General features: G+C 41.6%; 3 protein-coding genes and 1 long non-coding RNA gene across 7 annotated transcripts; 3 read left to right on the top strand and 1 right to left on the bottom strand.

Annotated features, from left to right (window-relative positions):
* The first annotated feature begins 449 nt into the window (after window positions 1-449).
* Window positions 450-4,508, top strand: LOC117148092. Its single transcript, XM_033315308.1, has 3 exons — window positions 450-549; window positions 1,563-2,444; window positions 2,885-4,508. The coding sequence occupies exons 2-3, from the start codon at window positions 1,573-1,575 to the stop codon at window positions 3,531-3,533; spliced, it is 1,521 nt and encodes a 506-aa protein (XP_033171199.1). The 5' UTR covers window positions 450-549; window positions 1,563-1,572; the 3' UTR covers window positions 3,534-4,508.
* Window positions 4,509-5,187: 679 nt separating this feature from the next.
* LOC117141361 (zinc finger protein 724) lies at window positions 5,188-9,630 on the top strand. Of its 2 annotated transcripts, none has more exons than XM_033304779.1 (3): window positions 5,188-5,434; window positions 7,356-8,162; window positions 8,228-9,630. In XM_033304779.1, the coding sequence occupies exons 2-3, from the start codon at window positions 7,361-7,363 to the stop codon at window positions 9,163-9,165; spliced, it is 1,740 nt and encodes a 579-aa protein (XP_033160670.1). In that variant the 5' UTR covers window positions 5,188-5,434; window positions 7,356-7,360; the 3' UTR covers window positions 9,166-9,630. The 2 variants fall into 2 exon arrangements, with proteins under 2 accessions (XP_033160670.1, XP_033160662.1); XM_033304771.1 differs by lacking the exon at window positions 5,188-5,434 and adding an exon at window positions 6,896-7,044.
* On the bottom strand, window positions 9,446-12,686 carry LOC117141378 (calcium uptake protein 1 homolog, mitochondrial). 2 transcript variants are annotated; one of them, XM_033304799.1, is made up of 8 exons: window positions 12,301-12,686; window positions 12,041-12,233; window positions 11,292-11,454; window positions 11,145-11,182; window positions 10,974-11,088; window positions 10,758-10,918; window positions 9,890-10,349; window positions 9,446-9,835 (listed from the first exon to the last, which is right to left on the bottom strand). In XM_033304799.1, exons 1-8 carry the CDS (start codon window positions 12,591-12,593, stop codon window positions 9,681-9,683), a joined length of 1,578 nt encoding a protein of 525 aa, XP_033160690.1. In that variant the 5' UTR covers window positions 12,594-12,686; the 3' UTR covers window positions 9,446-9,680. The 2 variants fall into 2 exon arrangements, with proteins under 2 accessions (XP_033160690.1, XP_033160682.1); XM_033304791.1 differs by lacking the exon at window positions 11,292-11,454 and adding an exon at window positions 11,621-11,780 and having other exon boundaries at window positions 12,301-12,685.
* Window positions 12,687-13,049: 363 nt separating this feature from the next.
* Window positions 13,050-16,403, top strand: LOC117150711. Of its 2 annotated transcripts, none has more exons than XR_004460777.1 (3): window positions 13,050-13,075; window positions 15,526-15,772; window positions 16,278-16,403. It is a non-coding gene; the product is annotated as an uncharacterized LOC117150711 (long non-coding RNA). The 2 variants fall into 2 exon arrangements; XR_004460776.1 differs by lacking the exon at window positions 13,050-13,075 and adding an exon at window positions 13,144-13,421.
* Window positions 16,404-16,734: the final 331 nt, after the last annotated feature.

The following is a 16,734-nucleotide window of genomic DNA, read 5'->3' as shown; positions in this document are numbered from 1 at the left end:
GTTGTAATTCAATGGGTAAGAATCGATTTTAATAAAATTGTTTTTAAAAATATTTCATTGTGAGGTTCTTATAACCTCACAAGTAAACAATAAAATGGATAAACATACAAATTTAGCATTTGAGTACATATTAATTTATTAAAATCAGCAACGCTTAGTTTTTGAATTTATCAAAACGTAACTTCCACTTTGCTTTAGCAGCGAGTAAATTTAAATTGCGCGCGCTTAGTGTTGCACAGCGTTCAATGCACGACGAGCGCCGCATGAGGCAACAGAAATGCCGCAGGCCAAATACCAGCTGATTGGAGAAAAATGAAGTGATCTCTATAATTGGCACTAGAACCCTGAATTTTCTTTGAATAATACGTTTTATGTGAATGTGTAAGTAGTTGTTGACCTGGTCGAATTTTAAATAATTTCAAATTTTCAGTCAATGCTCGTGTGTCATACTGCCGAATCGTGTATGCGGTCACTCGCATTTTTTCGCTTGTCAACACTATAAAAAAACTAAACTGGTAGCTGAAAATTACAATCACAGGACATAATTTTGTAAGTATTTTAGGCCTATTGCAACTCTTTCTGGCCAACTTAAGGTAGTGCCAAGTGTTCTTCACGATTTGGCGAAGCTAAATCCGCAGTAATTTCAAAGGGCAAGTGGCATTTAACGCGTGAAAAGTGGCTGCCAAAAGTTGCAAACGCACTTCGTGGGTGAAAAAAAATAGACAGTCGTACTGCCCGCGGCGGCAGCGACGCCGGCTGCGCTGCCGCTGCGCCTCGATGTCCTGCGGAAAATCGGGAAATTCCTAGGCACCTTAAGAATCTTCGAAATTGTTGTGGAAAAATGCTAGGGAATGTTTTCTTGACACGCCGGATCTTGGAATTGTCTTGATGACCGATCTTTCCTTTTGGAGCGAAAGGATATAGTGATGCATTTGAATTATAAGTCCATGGAAAACCATTAGATTCTTTTTCCAACTCATTAAATACTTCTTAGAATTCAACCAAGAGATTACCGGTTGGTATGATCGCAGCTTATCGTAGATCTGCAATTTGTAATCAAACCGGAAAGAATTATTTATAATAATTTTGAATGACACTAATCATAAATAAGAATTTAATATTTCGAAATTTACCATTGCGAATATGAGTGCCAAATAGATAGACTCGTGTATTACGCATTATCATATCTTCATCAAAGATTACTTACCGTTTTTAAGGTACACAACTTACATTTTCAGAATTTGGGAACAGATACAACAGTATAGTTTAAAATGTATATAAATAAGGTGTTCCTAATCCAACAAACACTATATACAGACGTATATACATTTACCCATGTCCCACGTAAACATTCCAGACTTAAGCAACCACATATTCATTTAGATACCCCAAATCCAGAGTTTCAAAACCGAAAGGCTGCGAAAGATCAAAGACATCTGACTGCAGATGCACCCAGTAAACACTTGATACTGCATTACAGCTGCTACCCAATTTAGCCATACCCTCAGCAAGGGTATAAAAATAACCCTGGGAACCAAGAAGTAAACACTTGCTATTTTTAGATACACGCCAATGGAATCGGAGACGAAAGCGAGCGCCGAGGAGAAGCAGCAGGAGAACCCCTCGACAGTGCCCATGGACACGCTGGATCCGCCGCCACCGAGTGGCAGCTCCAAGACCCTCAAACGCTGCCTCAGTGTGCCAATAATCCGGACTCCGCCGGCGGGCAAATCGGGAAAGACCCCGATGACCACACGCGCAGCCGCAGCGGCTGCTCTGGCGGCCAAGGAGCACGAGCAGACGCCCAAGAAGAGCCAACAAGTGGTGGATATCCAGATGCCTAATGCCCCTTCCATCGATTGCTTCGGCAAGAACATACACATACGATCGCAGCCCAATTCCAGGGAGGTGTCTCCGGCTCCCGTCTTCAATATATTCACACCTCGAGCCAGAAGGTATTCGGCCAGCTATAGTCCACTGACCACGGCTGCCAATGGAGCCACTCTCTGCCTAACGCCGCGAGTTTCGCAGCTGCGGCAGGAGGAGTGCGCAGACCTGAACAGCCGGGAGGTTAACCATGAGCGGGAAGTTCATCGGGAAATACAAATCTCGCAGAGCTGGGAGGATCTCACGCTGGTGGCCGAGAACTGGTCGTGCAAATCGGACGAGTTCTCCAATCCCCTGCAGGTCAGCCTGCCACCCACCGGCACCACCAGCTGCTCCAGTCCCAGTCCCACAAACAATCGCGCGGGCATGAGATTACCATACTCCCCGTCGCCCACGAGACGCACTTTCGCCACCAGGCGGTCGATGTCTCCCATTGCCATGAGGCCATCCCAGCTGGGACCCGTGAAGAGAAAATTTGAGCTGGACGATAATCCCACTCAGGGCAGCAACTGGAGCGTCTACTCCCCTCCGCCTGTGAAGAAGATGTTCACGGAAAGGTAAGATATTGGGTAGTGGGTTTTGAACCTAAGTAATTCTGGGTGGTCCAAATTTAAGTAACTAGCCCTTAGTCGGTTGCTTTTGGAAAAGTAGTCACTTCAACCATTTGTACTCAGTGAAATAGTTTTATTGCACCTAAAACATACGTTTTGATAGTATTTTAGATCGAATTTGCTTGAAGTCTAAAATTATATTACTTTGGGCCTCTTCTAAAATTTAAATTTAGATATTTTCGGCCAAGTTGCAGTTGCTGAAGCGGCTATAAATAATAGCTTTGTGGTACGAGTAGCATTAATTTAATTATATTAGATAGGCAATAGTATATGTGCAAGTAATTGTGTTACTTGCTGAATGATTAGACTAAATGTAAAATTAGATGCTAGTACGAACATTTATCTATGTTTTCAAGCTTATCTATCACTTTCCCTTTCCATTTCAGTCGCGGCTCCTCACCGGTGTGCCAATCGCCCTCGTCGGTGTGTCCCAGTCCCGATTCCGGAACCTTTGACGGCCGCCTCACGCCCAAGTTGTTCATCTCAAAGCTGTGCACAAGCAATTCGGTGAGCGGAAGTGGAATAAATAACAATAGCAGCAGCTCGGGATGTCCGTCGCCCGTTTCCGCCTCGCCCGGCGGAGTTGGCAGCGGTCCCAATTTGGAGGCAGCCATGTGCCTCGTTTCCGGCGGCAGTCAGAGCCAAAGCATCGACGAGGGCATCTCGATACCCGAATCCGAGACGCACTCCTGCCGCAGTCGCACCTCTTCCATACTGTCAACTACATCGTCCAGTACACAGGTGCTGGTCAACGACCTGGTGGATGATGCCACCCTGATGGACGATGCCAAAAGTGAGACCTCATCGATCGGTGGATGCTCCACCATTAGCATAGAGTCATCCTCCTGCGACAGCGGTGCCAAGACGGCTGCCACTTTCCTGAATCGCCTGGTGGTCGATTCCGATGGCGGTGGTTCGCCGCTGGCCCAAAAGAGCTTCTACATCAACAAGCAGGGATTGTCGGGCGCCAAGAAGTTTGTGGTCAATCACGAGCGAACGGGAGCCGTCAGCAAAGATGTGCCGCAAAAGCTTTAAAACCATACACAGATTAACTTAGCTTAGGGGTCGATTTTAGGAAATGCTAAGAAATGCTTATAATCTCAGGAGCCAAAAGTTAATCCTTGCTGCACTTTAGCTGATTTGTTTTGAATGCTTTAGAAAATATTTTCCAATAATCTTGCATAGCTTGATCATTTTTAAGTTCTAGAACTCAACCAAAGGTTTTGTTATAAAAACCACAAGCAATATTTTTTACAAAGAAATTTGAATTAAGAATACCTTTGGTGTAATATGTAAAGGGTTAAAAATGGTTTAAAATGTATATTTCCCATAGTGTTCAAAGCAAATCTTCCTGGAAGACAACAGATAAATAAGTGGTACTTTGATTTTTGTTTAAGAAAATCGACCCGAAATAACCAATTACACACACGCTTAAGTTGGGGGTTTGAAAAGATCCTCCGACTTGCTTAACTTTAGATCGTAGCTTTGTTGTACATAGTTAAGTTGTTTGTCTGAAGTTCTAAACCATCTTGCATATCATTTAACGCAGCACACTTCCCCTCACACCTAGAAACAATCGGTTTTAATATGTTAGCCTAAGTTTCACTATACTACATATAGCCAGAGTTTATTTGCCCGATCTTTGTGTTATAGAATGTTTTCCATTTCCAATGTTTCGGTTAATAATCGACGTATATTAGTTTTGTTTTTAGTCGCCACCTCACCCTAGATTTTAGGAACAAAACCCCAATTTTGCCAAATATGTTTCCTCTATGCTTATGTGTAATAATATATCCAGCATTATATTGCCTATAATGTGATCCAATTTAGAGCGGATATATGTGCGTATCCCCCAAAACCCTACTGATATAGTAACGCATATATTATATAGATTTACGATCCGATTCTAATTATCTTAAGCGAATTTACATAGTTTGAGGAAAAAAGTTATACTTAAAAAGGATCCAAAACAAAAGAATTGCATATTACACATTTTTTCAATTGATCAAATTGTTTGTTTTCATTGGTTGGTTTAAGGGGTTGCCTTACAACTAATTTGTTAATAAATAAGGTAAACATAAGTAAAAAGTATCTCAGGGGCAGTGCACTTGACCTTTTTTGTAGGTTTATATGTAAGATACTGAACCTAAAGCAAGACAGTGCCTATTCAAATGAGTATAATTCAGATAGAAAACGCCCAAATCCTTCTATTATATTATACTTTACTTTATAAATTGTAAGAGCGGGTATATTATATATTATTATATATACAACTTTTATGAGTATGCCTAGAATAACGTCGCCCAGCGTGATATCGTGCCAGCCACATGAAGCACCTGCAAGCTCGATTAAGTATCCACACATACGATATGCACACACACGCACCGAAAAGTTCGAACACCTGGGGAATGAGAAGCCGAGCATTGCTCCCCAATCCCCAATCCCCATTCGCAAACAGCGACATACTGGTTTCCCCACACAGATAGGACACAATGCACATGGCCAGTTGCTCGTGCCTCGAACACGGACCAAGCAATCCCGCAGACCAGAAGATAGAAGCCAGGGACCGAGACCGACCGAGACCGATAAACCAGGCCGATTCCACACGGACCAAGTCGAGTGGGCGTCTGTGGACGTGTGAGTGGATCCGATACAAACGAGTTTTATAGCAAAAAAAAAATAAGAAAAAAAATAAGATAACTAAGCGCTGCAGTCACGATCGCCAATATTCCGAGACCGAGAGACCAAAGCAATCGGGAGCCTAGCCCAAAGCATTCGATGCGGATCTGGGGACCTGGCTCCATATATCACAGGGGCAGAACCCCACTACCCACGCCAATGGAATACCAATTAGAAGAAAACACGCTATCCTAGGCACCCAAAAGTGACATATGTATGTGAATATGTACATAAGTCGGATGCGAGAATAAATAGAGGTGAGTTTGTCTCTTCCTGTTTAAATATGGTAAGTTATTGGGAATATGTATGTCCCCAATTTCCTTATAATAATAAATTAGCTTAAATATAAAATTATCTCTTAATTGCTGAATGCTTATAGAAATTTAATAATTATGGAAATCACAGGATGAAGGATGAGAAACCCATTTACAAAGCAATTAAACTTCAAAAACGCACGTTTTTCAAAGTCGAAAATGTATAGTAAAGGCTTATACCAAACAAAACGCGAATATTGCTAATTTTCCACCTGTAAGCCATTTTTTAACACTCCATAAAAAACGATCGCGGTTTTTTCAGGCATTTATTGAGCACTTTACCGAAGATCGCCCTGAAAATGGAAAATTTCCAAAGAAGCGGCCAATAATTAAAGTCAATTACTAAAATATATGTATGTACGAAGGTACATATATATATACATGCATAAAAAGGAAACCAACAACAAAAAGCTAAAAATAAGAAGAAAAGCAACTGCGAATGAAAAAAGTTGAAGGCGCACGGTTTTACTTTAGCGCTGCTGCTCGGACGTCAATAAATTTTTTTTTTTCGACGTCGACGTTGACGTTGGCAGCGGCGTTGGCGCTGGCTACGCCGTTGTTGTTGCCTTTTACGCTTTGGTCACGCTGCTCCCTTTTCGACGCTCCACCTACCGCCTCCCACCCCGCTCTCTCCACGCTTCCGTACTCCCACTCGCCCACTCTCTCGACCACCTCCCCCTTCATATTACTCTCCAGCTCTCTTTTCGCCACTCTGCACGGGCGTAAGCATTTGTGTCGAAGGGGGGTTATTTGCCCCAACCACAATATAAACTTTACATTTTTAATCCTACATTCCTATTCCTCGTTCCTATTTAACAAAAAGCAAATTATCTTATTTTTTTGGCATTTTATTAAAGATTAGATGGTTTTTATATACTTATGATAAGCAACAAGTATATATAGCTAAGAATGCCTTACTTTTTGGTATACTAGTAAAGAATTCCTTCCACTCCTGGTAGCCTGATCCCCTTCTCGTGTCCTGCCTACGCCGCTGCTCTTGTGAGCAATCTTGAAAATCGTGAGCTGTTGTTGTTGCTGCTGCGCCTGTTGCTCCGTCTGTAATTGCATTGTTTTTGTTGTTGCCCTTGTTGTTGTTGTGGGGCATTTTCTTTGTTTTTCGTATTTCGCTCTTGCGTGGCCCGAAGAAAAATCAAGTTAACACGCCAATGGCGAAGGGGCATTGGCGGGAAAGGGGGGCTAAAGGCTCACGTTCGAGCACACAAAAAAAGCCTTAAGCGCTGCCCACATGGTTGTTGTTGTTGCTGCTGCTGCTCTGCTCGCTTCGCTGATTCACAAGTCGAGCAGCGCAGTCGGCGTCAACTCGAAGCTCGACTTTTGCGGCGTTTTGTTGTTTTTGCCGAGAGGTTGCTGCTCGGCAAGCCGCAAATCGCGAATCCAGTTTCTTCTTCACTTCTTCGCACGGCAGACGCAGCGCCGAGCGCACAAATTGCGGATAAAAAACGAAAGAAAGGAGCGAAGCTTCGTGAAGAGAGAGGAGGGAGGGGTGTGCAATCGCAGAATTCATTCGATCGGAATCTCCTGGGTTATCAATGGTTCGTATGCGACTTGTCCAGGATTCATATTAACCGATGGCTATTCAATGTGATCGATAGAAATATAGTGCCATATAATATATTGTTATTTTATGGTTGGAAAGTCTTTGTTGTGCTTATCGATACTAGCATGTACGCTTCTTGGAGTTGAGATATTTTAAATTCGAAATACTGATAAGTCCCGACTTACCCATAGAAGAATGTGATTGATATAAAACACGCCTACATGTATGCAATGTTTTTTGGTGATAGCACAATGATAGTGCAAATCTTTCTAAAACTTTACTAAATTGTTTATTGTAACGTTGCAGATTTGATGGAGCTGGCTCTGAATAAACCATCGTCCTGCGTGGACTGCTGCAAGGACTGCACTCTGCTGCCCTGCTGTTCTGCCTCCGCGTGCTGCGACGCCAACTGTGATGCCGCCTGCGGGTTAATACCGCCCGATCCAGTCAGATATGAGTACCAGGAACCCGAGGAGAACTTCATATCCATAGATGACGCGAAAATCAAGAGTTTCCTTTGGCAAATCGGTCAGCAGCAGAGGGAAAAGGAGTTGGAAATCAAAAGGATCAAGGAACAGAAGAAAAGAGATCAGGAAAGACGGGAGGCCGAAAAGCGAAGAGACCAAGAGGTTATCGAATTGGACGAGGAGGAGGCTCAATCTCCACGTGGTCTGATAATCAGCGCAGCTAGGAGTCTAGCCCATTGGAATTCATCCATTAGGAGGGTAACTCCAGATATCGAACTGATTCCCAGACAGGTGCACAGGGTTGTCGCAGAAATCGAACTGAGTGATAGTGATCACGATGAAGACAGCGAAGTAGAGGAGGATGTAAGTCTTCCATCAAACGCTGTAACCTGCGTCCTGAATGAGCAGAGACAGGAGGAAACCCAGAACCAGATACCACAGGAACTGGTGATCATCGTGCCCTCCGACCAGGAGGAGGAACAGAAGACAGGCAATGTCATCAAGAGGAAATCTTCCGGCTCGAGGAGATTAGTGAAGAGGCGTCCAGGTGCCAACAGAAGGGGGAGGCATATGTACGAATGTCCTGACTGCGGGAAGAAAGTGCAATCTAATTACAATCTAAGACGTCATATGATGATCCACACAGGTATGAAACTTCAAATAAGATATTCCAATATGTCCACTGATCACTTCTCACTAAATTTTTCCCAGGTGAAAGACCATTCCCATGTGATCTGTGTGAGCGACGTTTTCGTGAGTTCAGCGACCTTAAAAAGCATCGACGAAGACACTCGCACGATCCACAATTCATTTGCATGATCTGCCACTTGGGAGCACCTTTGGAGCAGGACTCTACAAGGTGTGCGGATTGTGAAAGCAAGAATCTTATGGTAAAACCTCAACCGGAGGAACTGGGCGATAAAACAGCGGAGGAACATTCGGATGAGATGGAAGAGGAGGATGACGAAATAGAGCAAGCGCCACTAGAAGCAGAGAAGCAGCCACAAATAGCAGCACAACCCAGTTTAATGGTTACTTTAATTCCACCTACTCAATCTCCTCCGGAAAAGGTTCCTTCACAAACGCAGCCAAGTCGCCCACCACTTCCTCGCAGCTGCAGCAGTGCCAACTCCTCATCTTCCTTGAGCAACGATGGAAATGTAGCTGGAAAGTCCATGAGTCGCACTCGCAGATCTTATCCATGTCCTTTGTGTCATCGTCCCTTCGGAACTCGTCATAATCTTAAACGCCACTATATGATCCATACTGGCGAGAAACCATTTAGCTGCTCAAAATGCAGGAAACCCTTCCGGGAGTGCTCCACGCTCAAGAAACACATGGTCACCCATGTTAGGGATCGCTGGTACAAGTGCCTGAGGTGTCCCTCCAAATTCAGGGACTATCTGGAGTACTCGGATCACAAGAACAATCATCAGGATCAGCTGAGTAGTCGGAAATCGTCCATTTACGAGAGCGACGATGATGGCGACAGTTCTGTGGAAGATTGCCTTGAATGCTGCGAGTGCCAGCAACGATTCACCGAGTTGGATGCTTATACGGCCCATCTTAAAAAGCACGACTTGGAGTTGTACGGAATGAGCATTGATGATGTGGTGGACGAGGAGCAGGATGACGTAGATGTGGCGTAGAACCAGAAATTAATATATACTGATCGGGAGTTGCAAACTCTCGGTGATTCTTTTAATGCATAAAGAGGATTGAAAATCCCATATCCCATATAAATTAGCTATTAAGGATCATTTAAACATTCCTTATTAATATATTTATATCTTTTTAAAGTGTTTGTTCACTATCAATTTATTCATTTATATCCTTTTTAAGCATAATACACTATTAAAATGTAAAATGTAACGTGCGCCATAATCCAAGAACTGAATGATGACCTACAAAAAAATCCTAAAGATGTACTTATTTATAAATATGATATTTTTATTAAAAAATAAACGAGTTAAGTGCACAAGAGTCGGTGAAATATACAGAAGCAAGTCGTCAACCTGCCGGGGGTCGAACAATTACAAAGATTGAGCTAAAATCGATTTATGTAAACGTTAACTACAAAAATAAATAGTAAAAAGCGTAAGCGTAGGAAAAAATGACTAAGATTGGGGCGCTTGAAGCGGGAGAATTCACGGAGTGACGATCTCTAGATGTCCAGCAGCACAGGCTTGGTTTCCTTGGCGCACTTAAACACCGATCGCATCATCTTTAGGAATCCTGTGTCTTTGGGTTTCTCCAATCCGCGCTGCACGCGATTCTTCATCACCGAAATAAACTCCTTGTTGCTGAGTTGGTTGTCATCTGAAAGAGATATGGCGAATGAATTTAGATTGTTATTCTCAATTACGAACTTACTATTCTCATCAAAGATGGTAAAGACCACATCGACCACATGATCCGAAAGATTGACCATGGCCACCGTTTTGGCCACATGCTGCAATGTTTGTTGATCAATCGAGGCACCGGCAATGTGGTAGAAAGTCAGGGCAGTATCCACGTCATTGATGTTGTTCAGAAAATGGAAGAAATCCAGATAGTCCTGTTTGGAGATGCCCTTGCCATGGTCCCTAAACCTTCTCTTAACCCTCTTCAACTTCTTCTGCTTCTTTTTTAACGGATATCCAGCGTAGGCCAGTAAGAGTTCTGCAAAATCAGCTTCTGTTATATTCCCCTCATCATTGGGTTCTTTTCTTTCGAATTCGAGTGACAAGATCTCCTTTTGCAGTTGCTCCTGGAAATCTAGGAACTTCTCAATCGTCAGCTTTTCATCCATATTGGGTCCAAAGAAATATGTGATCAAAGCCGAGTTCACACCCTAAGAAAACAATTTAAAATTAAGCAATTAATATTTCCAAAAACCTGCAAGTTGGATATAAAGAGGATTAATTTGTGTGCATTGGAGCAGGTGCATCGTGGAATTAACTACGTGAAATGTGATTTAGTTTAACTTGAGTGCGATTGTGTTTGGGTGTTTTCGAAAGAAAATTTTAAAAGCCAAAAGAAGTCAATAAGCATTATCACACAAAGTACCTTCAAGGACTGTAAGTACGTCAAAAACAGAGGGAAGTTAAGATTTGATATGTACACAGTTTAGACACGCGTTCAATATATAGGGTCAAAGCGAAAAGACAGAGAATATACAAAAATACACAAGGAATATCGTATTTAGTACGGCTCGAGGTACTCTTATTGATTAACATCTGGGTCAAATGAGTTTCATTACCTTAAAAGTGTTCCCTGTATTCGCGTGATCGCGGTGTCGGGTTCCCATGCTGGTTTGCTGTCTCACCAAGGTGGCCACCATCTCGAATTCCTCGCAGTCCACGTCACCATCCCCGTTCAAGTCAAACATGCGGAAGGCAATCTCGAAGTGGCGTCGGGAAACTTTAAAGAAAACGTTGTTATTGCAATGTATTCAATGGGAATACTTATTACTTACTTGAGAGAACTGTGAGTAGGAAGATGTAGTCTGAGAATGTGATCAGTCCGTAAGAGCCTAGTTTGTAAAAAATGCTGTTCTTCTCCAGATGCAAATTGAGCTGCTCGCCAACAGACTAACAGGAGAAAGTCGGAATTATTAACTTATATTACAAATGCATTTTAGACTCACCTTGGGATCATAGCGACGATATTGGTCCAGGCCCAATCCTAAAAGATATAGCTATTATTGCAGGAGCTCTCTAATCATAATGTAAGTTAGTGAGTGCTACAACTAGTGGCTTTCTAAAGCTTTTCCCTGGGTTTTTCTTGCACATACCATCTGGCTGCTTCATGCCGGGCGTCATGCTTGTTAGAAAGTCGGTCGGAGTCATGTAGACCTCATGACGATCATCCGCCACGGGCACCTGTATGGTGGCAAAGTAGCGAAACACTTTGTCCGGCGTGGAGAACTGCCGGATGCGGTTCTCATACTCAATTATCTAAGGCAAACAACGTGAGTTTAGCTTACGAAAAGGCAGGAATTATGAGCATGAATTCAAATTATGAAAAGTAAGTTATGCCAACCAAAACAACTAACAATAGTAAAAAAATATCCTTATTCAAGTTAATCCAATAACTAAATATATAACTGAATTGATGATTTACCATCTGGCTGCTTGATTCCCGGATAAATGGAGCGAAGGAAATCCTCGGGAGTCATGCAGACAATCGTTTGGGTCGCATCCTGCAGTCTTACGGTGGCAAAATAACGAAAAATCTTGTCGGGGGTGGAGAACTGCCTGATTCGGTTCTCGTACTCAATGATCTTCGCGGTGTGTGTTTAATGTGTTTGATGGTGGATCAAAAACAAGACGTCACAAACATAAAAGAAACAGTAAAAATCAAAGATTTTGGTTTAACATAATATACGAAAGTTTAAAATATATTAAAAGAAAAGTTAAGATTTTTCCGGTTTTCACAATTAGGAATATCCATTGTGAGAAGCGGAATTTAAGCAGAATAAAATTGAACTTTTTACAGAGTTTTAGAAGCAGAGAGCTATAGCATCGTCAAGCAGCTTTATACCTTCCTCTCGCGGAAACCGACTTTCTCGCGGATCTTCTTGCCCTCGTGCAGGTGCAGATCGGATCCTGCATCCTCGTCGTCGCTATCCTCCGATTCGGATTCGGATGACTTATCCTCGCCATTTACACCGGCCGCCGATGACGGACGTTGTCCAGCATCTGCGTCCACTTTTGGCAGCAACAGGCGCTTCACTCTAAAAATAGATTCCAATTTAATAATTTGGACTTGATTGAAAATACTTTATTGGTTAGTTCACTCACTTGCCCCAGTCCAGTACGGAAATGAAGAATAAACTGAGGATGAACATGTGGAAGTACTTTGTCACATTGGGCGTCTTCTCCTCCTGATGACCAAAACGTTTATGGCCCCTAGTTTGGATCAGACTTAAATTGGCACTCGATTTGGTCAGATCCTGGGCATTATGATTGCTATTTTGGTTGCACAAAGTGGAGGCGAAGGCGATTTGGGCTGGATTTTGGATAATGTTGAGCGTCCTTGGTCTGGTTAAGGCAGCCAAGGCCTGGCGCGTCACCAGGAATCGCACCACGGACATGTTCGATAACGTATTTAACTTGTTTTTTCTATATTATCAAATTCACTTCGATATTTATGCGCATTTTTTGGCAAATACGTTAGTGTTGCCGTATTCGTATAACTGAAAAATACCAACTTGCGGTGTTGTGTTTACTTTTGATGTCAGGTGTTCGAGATAATTTTACACTGCACTCTGTCACATACCACACTTTAAGCTACAGAAAATATTAATTGAATAAATGTTAAATCGTTTATATAAAATATTATATTCAATATAATAATATATTATTATATTAAAGAGCAAGAGTTGAATTGTGTATGAACTGGAAAATACCGAATATCTGGTATTTTTGCGTTGCACATATTTCAGCTTTTGTTCATTTCCGTAATCAGCTGTTGAAAGTTAAGGTTTGTTATTCTTATTTGTTTACATTTTTTTATTTGTATAAATATGATAAGCTCCATAGTTTCCTGAGAAAAACATATTGCAAATTTCTTGTGGTAAGCGATCAAAGATCGTTTCTATGAAATCTGTTGAAAAACGCTACAAAATTTGCGAACTTTACCGCCTTCAAGGAATTGTTTACCTTATAGAAACGCAGCTCCGTATTTTACCGGGCGAAGTGTCGGCTGATTGCTTAGACGGCACGCACGGACTTTGAATCCCATTAATCAATCAAAATGTATCAATCAGGCAGCTTAATTGCACACATGCACGCTGAAATAAAGATTTTCGTTGCATTTGGCCACTGCGTGCACCAATTGAAACTCCAAATGCAACCGAAGCACAGCGAAATTGGTGGAAAAGCAAAATAGGAGGCGGAAGAAAATGGGAGGCTTGTTGCAGGTGAGAATGCATCCACCTGAGGTTTTGATTAATGTGGCACAAGCCCCAATTGTCTGAGTGGCTGACGTATTTATTGAGCGCTAGTTATTTATCGCTCTTCGCCACCAGTGCTAATAATACTGTTTGAATCAACATGCAAGCCACTTCCGTTTGGATGATCTAAGCAGCAGCGTAGTGACGAACGCACCTTCAACATACAAAATGATGCATTTTATTTAGAACTCTATACTTTTAGCTTTTGCGTAAATTGCTGACTATGATTTGCTCTCATTACAACTCGGTTTAATTTGCCCGGTCCGAATTGAAACAATTAAATGCGCATTAGTCGGACACGATTCAATGGTAAAATTCCGAAACTCGGGCGACTGGCTGGCCGTCTTAATTAAATCACTTCGATCCATTCGCAATACTTCATTTGCAATTTGTTGGAATTAGAATGGAGATCTGACCAACGAGCAACTGGCACCGCTTGATTAGCATTTTGCAAATTAATTTCTCATTAGCAACAATTTCAAATAATTGGAAGTGCATACGCAATGAGTGCGTAATGACCATGCCAGCAAAATGACCAGCATGCCCGTTCCAAGGCTTCCCCATGAAGTCCATGCTCCGGAAATTGTTTGTCGATTGGCCTTTGGGGGCATCCCAATAATGGAGCCAGACGTGGCCAACTTTTATCAGTTAGCCGGGCTGTAGGGCCTGCTAAATCAATGCAATTAATGTCACTTCCTCTGCATTTAATGTCTATGTTTTCAGTAATCGTCGTTGGCGCCATTAGGCCTCCATATCGGCCTGTCCACGCGGTCAGTTCTCCCAGCCAATTAACCGGTTTTGCACTTCCACACACATTCTGCATCGTGCACTATGAAAAATATATGTCTAAATATATTTATATTACTTCTGATTCATTCATTTTATTCATTTATGAACTTGACTAATTAGGCACACTGGGTGCGCTTCGTCACTATGTGTATTAGTTTAAGTATTATAATATCCTACTATTTGCAGGATATACTTATATTATTTTATTATTATTAAAGTATGTTTTTTGTAGTGCATCCTTAGAGGACAACAGGTCTTTATATCTAGTCGTCGGCTTTGCTCATGTTAATTTTGTCGAGGACTGTGTGTGGATCTTTTTGTTTGGTTGGGGAATGTCTTGAATTGATAGGAGCTAAAATGAGTTGGAGCATCTTCCTAGAACTTTAAGTGGATTTTATGTGCGTCACTGATTATTTCAGATATTGGTGTTATTTTAATACAATAGTGATGCCTATTAGTGCGGAATTGTTTTATTGGCAACATAACTAACATAATACTTAGTTTAAGCTTCAACAGAGCAAGATCTTTCCTACTTTCTCGATCCCTATTTTCTTGTTATCAACAAATAAATTGATTAAATTAACTAATAAACCTAGTCTGGCTCATGTTTCAGCACTTCCACCGTAAATTCCATGTATCGAGTTCATGTATGTTTGGTTTAAGCCCACTTGGTTGCCATTCATGTTCGTGCTGATATGGATTCTCATGCGAGAATTGGTCACGCCATCTTATTGCTAAATTTACTTGTTGTTCTCCATTTCAATTGCGTTTACCAGCTGTACTTCTCGGTCAATTGATTATCACTTGCGTGTTATTAGTTATAAATAAGACCTTAAATTTACCGCCGAACTTCCGATTTGGGGTGGTGAATTTACGCCTGTGCAATTAGCCTTAGTTGTTTTCTTGTGTTGAAAGGGTTCCTTTGGCTGCATCCTTTGCTCCTTTCCTCCTTTTGGCAAGCAATTGATTTACGCTTTGCTAGGCAAATTCTAGAGGAGGAGCTGTGGATGGAGAAACAGCAGACAAACCATTAGCAAAGGACTCAAAGTACAAACACACAAATTGGCACACATTTTGCATGGGACTTAGAGGACACTTTGTGGAAGCCGAGTTAGTCAGCCTTATGCGATTACAGCTGCGGCCAGTACAATAGATACATGTGTGTTTTAAAAGGGAATTTCTAAAATTATTAATGATTGATTGCATAAACAAATGCCTAACGTAGCAAGTTATTTTTAAATGTTAAATATGTTTGTTGGTTACCATGGCTATTTTATTTCAGGCCCAGTTGTAAAATAACCCTTTGAACCCTCATTGACTGGAGCCAAAGACTTTTGTCAATGGTTATCCCACACAGAACTGGAAAAGGAGCAGCATGCGGATATATGGGGTATGCAGGACTGAATATCCAGGAGTAAAAGCTGAGCACACGCACACAAGGAGGAGCATCAAAGAGCTTTTAATTAATCAAGAGGCAATCCACTTTGGCGTCTGAAAACGTTGGCCAATATGCCAATACCAATTGGGGAGTAAGTCAACTTACCTTACCATGCCTTCTGGACATCTCTTTCGATTTTGTAGTGGGATCTCTTTCTGATTTAGTGCGCTGTCCCTTTCGGTCGGTCTTAGCCTTTACCATCCCCATTTCGTTTGCTTTGTCCTTGCTGGCCGATAAACTTCCAACCTTTGCATTCTTTCCTGCACATGCATTTATTGATTGCCTCTTTTTCCCAACCAGAAGCTATTTTTCCTCGCATCATACTGCTCGGCATACGTTATTAGTTTGTTTCATGTCCCATTCACAGCGATTTGCAGTTGTCACTTAGGCGACTTGATAAGCCAACTTTATTTGACAGCTAAACAACATGTGATTAAATCGACGAGGAGGGATATTTTGTAGTTTGTAACTGATTAAACCTTTAAATGTTCGTAGTTGAGCAAGTGCCTAAATCCTAATACTAATATTGTACCACTTAAAATGTTTCTTAAAATATGTTAATAGCTTTTAATTTTTGTTACCTGTTTACTTAACAGGTTGACCAAAAGGGTAAACCTCTTTAGTTGCGCAACTGGCTTCCAAACACCAAACCGCCAAAGTCTTTAAAAATTAAACACGCGCAACAAAGAGTCGCTTAAAAAGTTGTTCCAAAAAAAAAAAAACAAAAATTTGTGGGCGAAAAGTGAGCGCGTTTTAATTTGTTTTAACAGGGCATAAAATGAAAATCACCTGAGAGCAGGAGCCAAGCATTTTGGGGGCGTTTAAAATGCAAAGTTAATATGGGTTGAGGACATGTGGCTTGTGTAAATATTTTTACTTAATTAGGCCGCACCAAAAACACAAAAAAAGCTGCAAATTTGCCCAAAAGCGCGTGAAAAGTGCCAAGCTCATTTTGTAAAATAAACATAAGCATTCCATTAAGACCACATAAGTGTGTGTTTTCCTTAGAGAAGCGTTGGAAATGAGATAAGATGTAATGTATAACATTTAAAG

Source organism: Drosophila mauritiana, chromosome 2L, assembly GCF_004382145.1.
Source record: "Drosophila mauritiana strain mau12 chromosome 2L, ASM438214v1, whole genome shotgun sequence".
NCBI lineage: Eukaryota > Metazoa > Arthropoda > Insecta > Diptera > Drosophilidae > Drosophila > Drosophila mauritiana.
This window is presented reverse-complemented; position numbering and strand designations above follow the sequence as displayed.

What these genes read in the sequence shown, in the direction of transcription:
- LOC117148092 (XM_033315308.1), top strand. Translation starts at nt 1,573, where the DNA reads ATGGAATCGGAGACGAAAGCGAGCGCCGAGGAGAAGCAGCAGGAGAAC. An exon ending in AAGAAGATGTTCACGGAAAG is followed by an intron (nt 2,445 to 2,884) that starts GTAAGATATTGG and finishes TTTCCATTTCAG; the next exon opens with TCGCGGCTCCTCACCGGTGT.
- LOC117141361 (XM_033304779.1), top strand. Translation starts at nt 7,361, where the DNA reads ATGGAGCTGGCTCTGAATAAACCATCGTCCTGCGTGGACTGCTGCAAG. An exon ending in TCATATGATGATCCACACAG is followed by an intron (nt 8,163 to 8,227) that starts GTATGAAACTTC and finishes AATTTTTCCCAG; the next exon opens with GTGAAAGACCATTCCCATGT.
- LOC117141378 (XM_033304799.1), bottom strand. Translation starts at nt 12,593, where the DNA reads ATGTCCGTGGTGCGATTCCTGGTGACGCGCCAGGCCTTGGCTGCCTTA. An exon ending in CGGCATGAAGCAGCCAGATG is followed by an intron (nt 11,183 to 11,291) that starts GTATGTGCAAGA and finishes TATATCTTTTAG; the next exon opens with GATTGGGCCTGGACCAATAT. An exon ending in ATACAGGGAACACTTTTAAG is followed by an intron (nt 10,350 to 10,757) that starts GTAATGAAACTC and finishes TTGTTTTCTTAG; the next exon opens with GGTGTGAACTCGGCTTTGAT.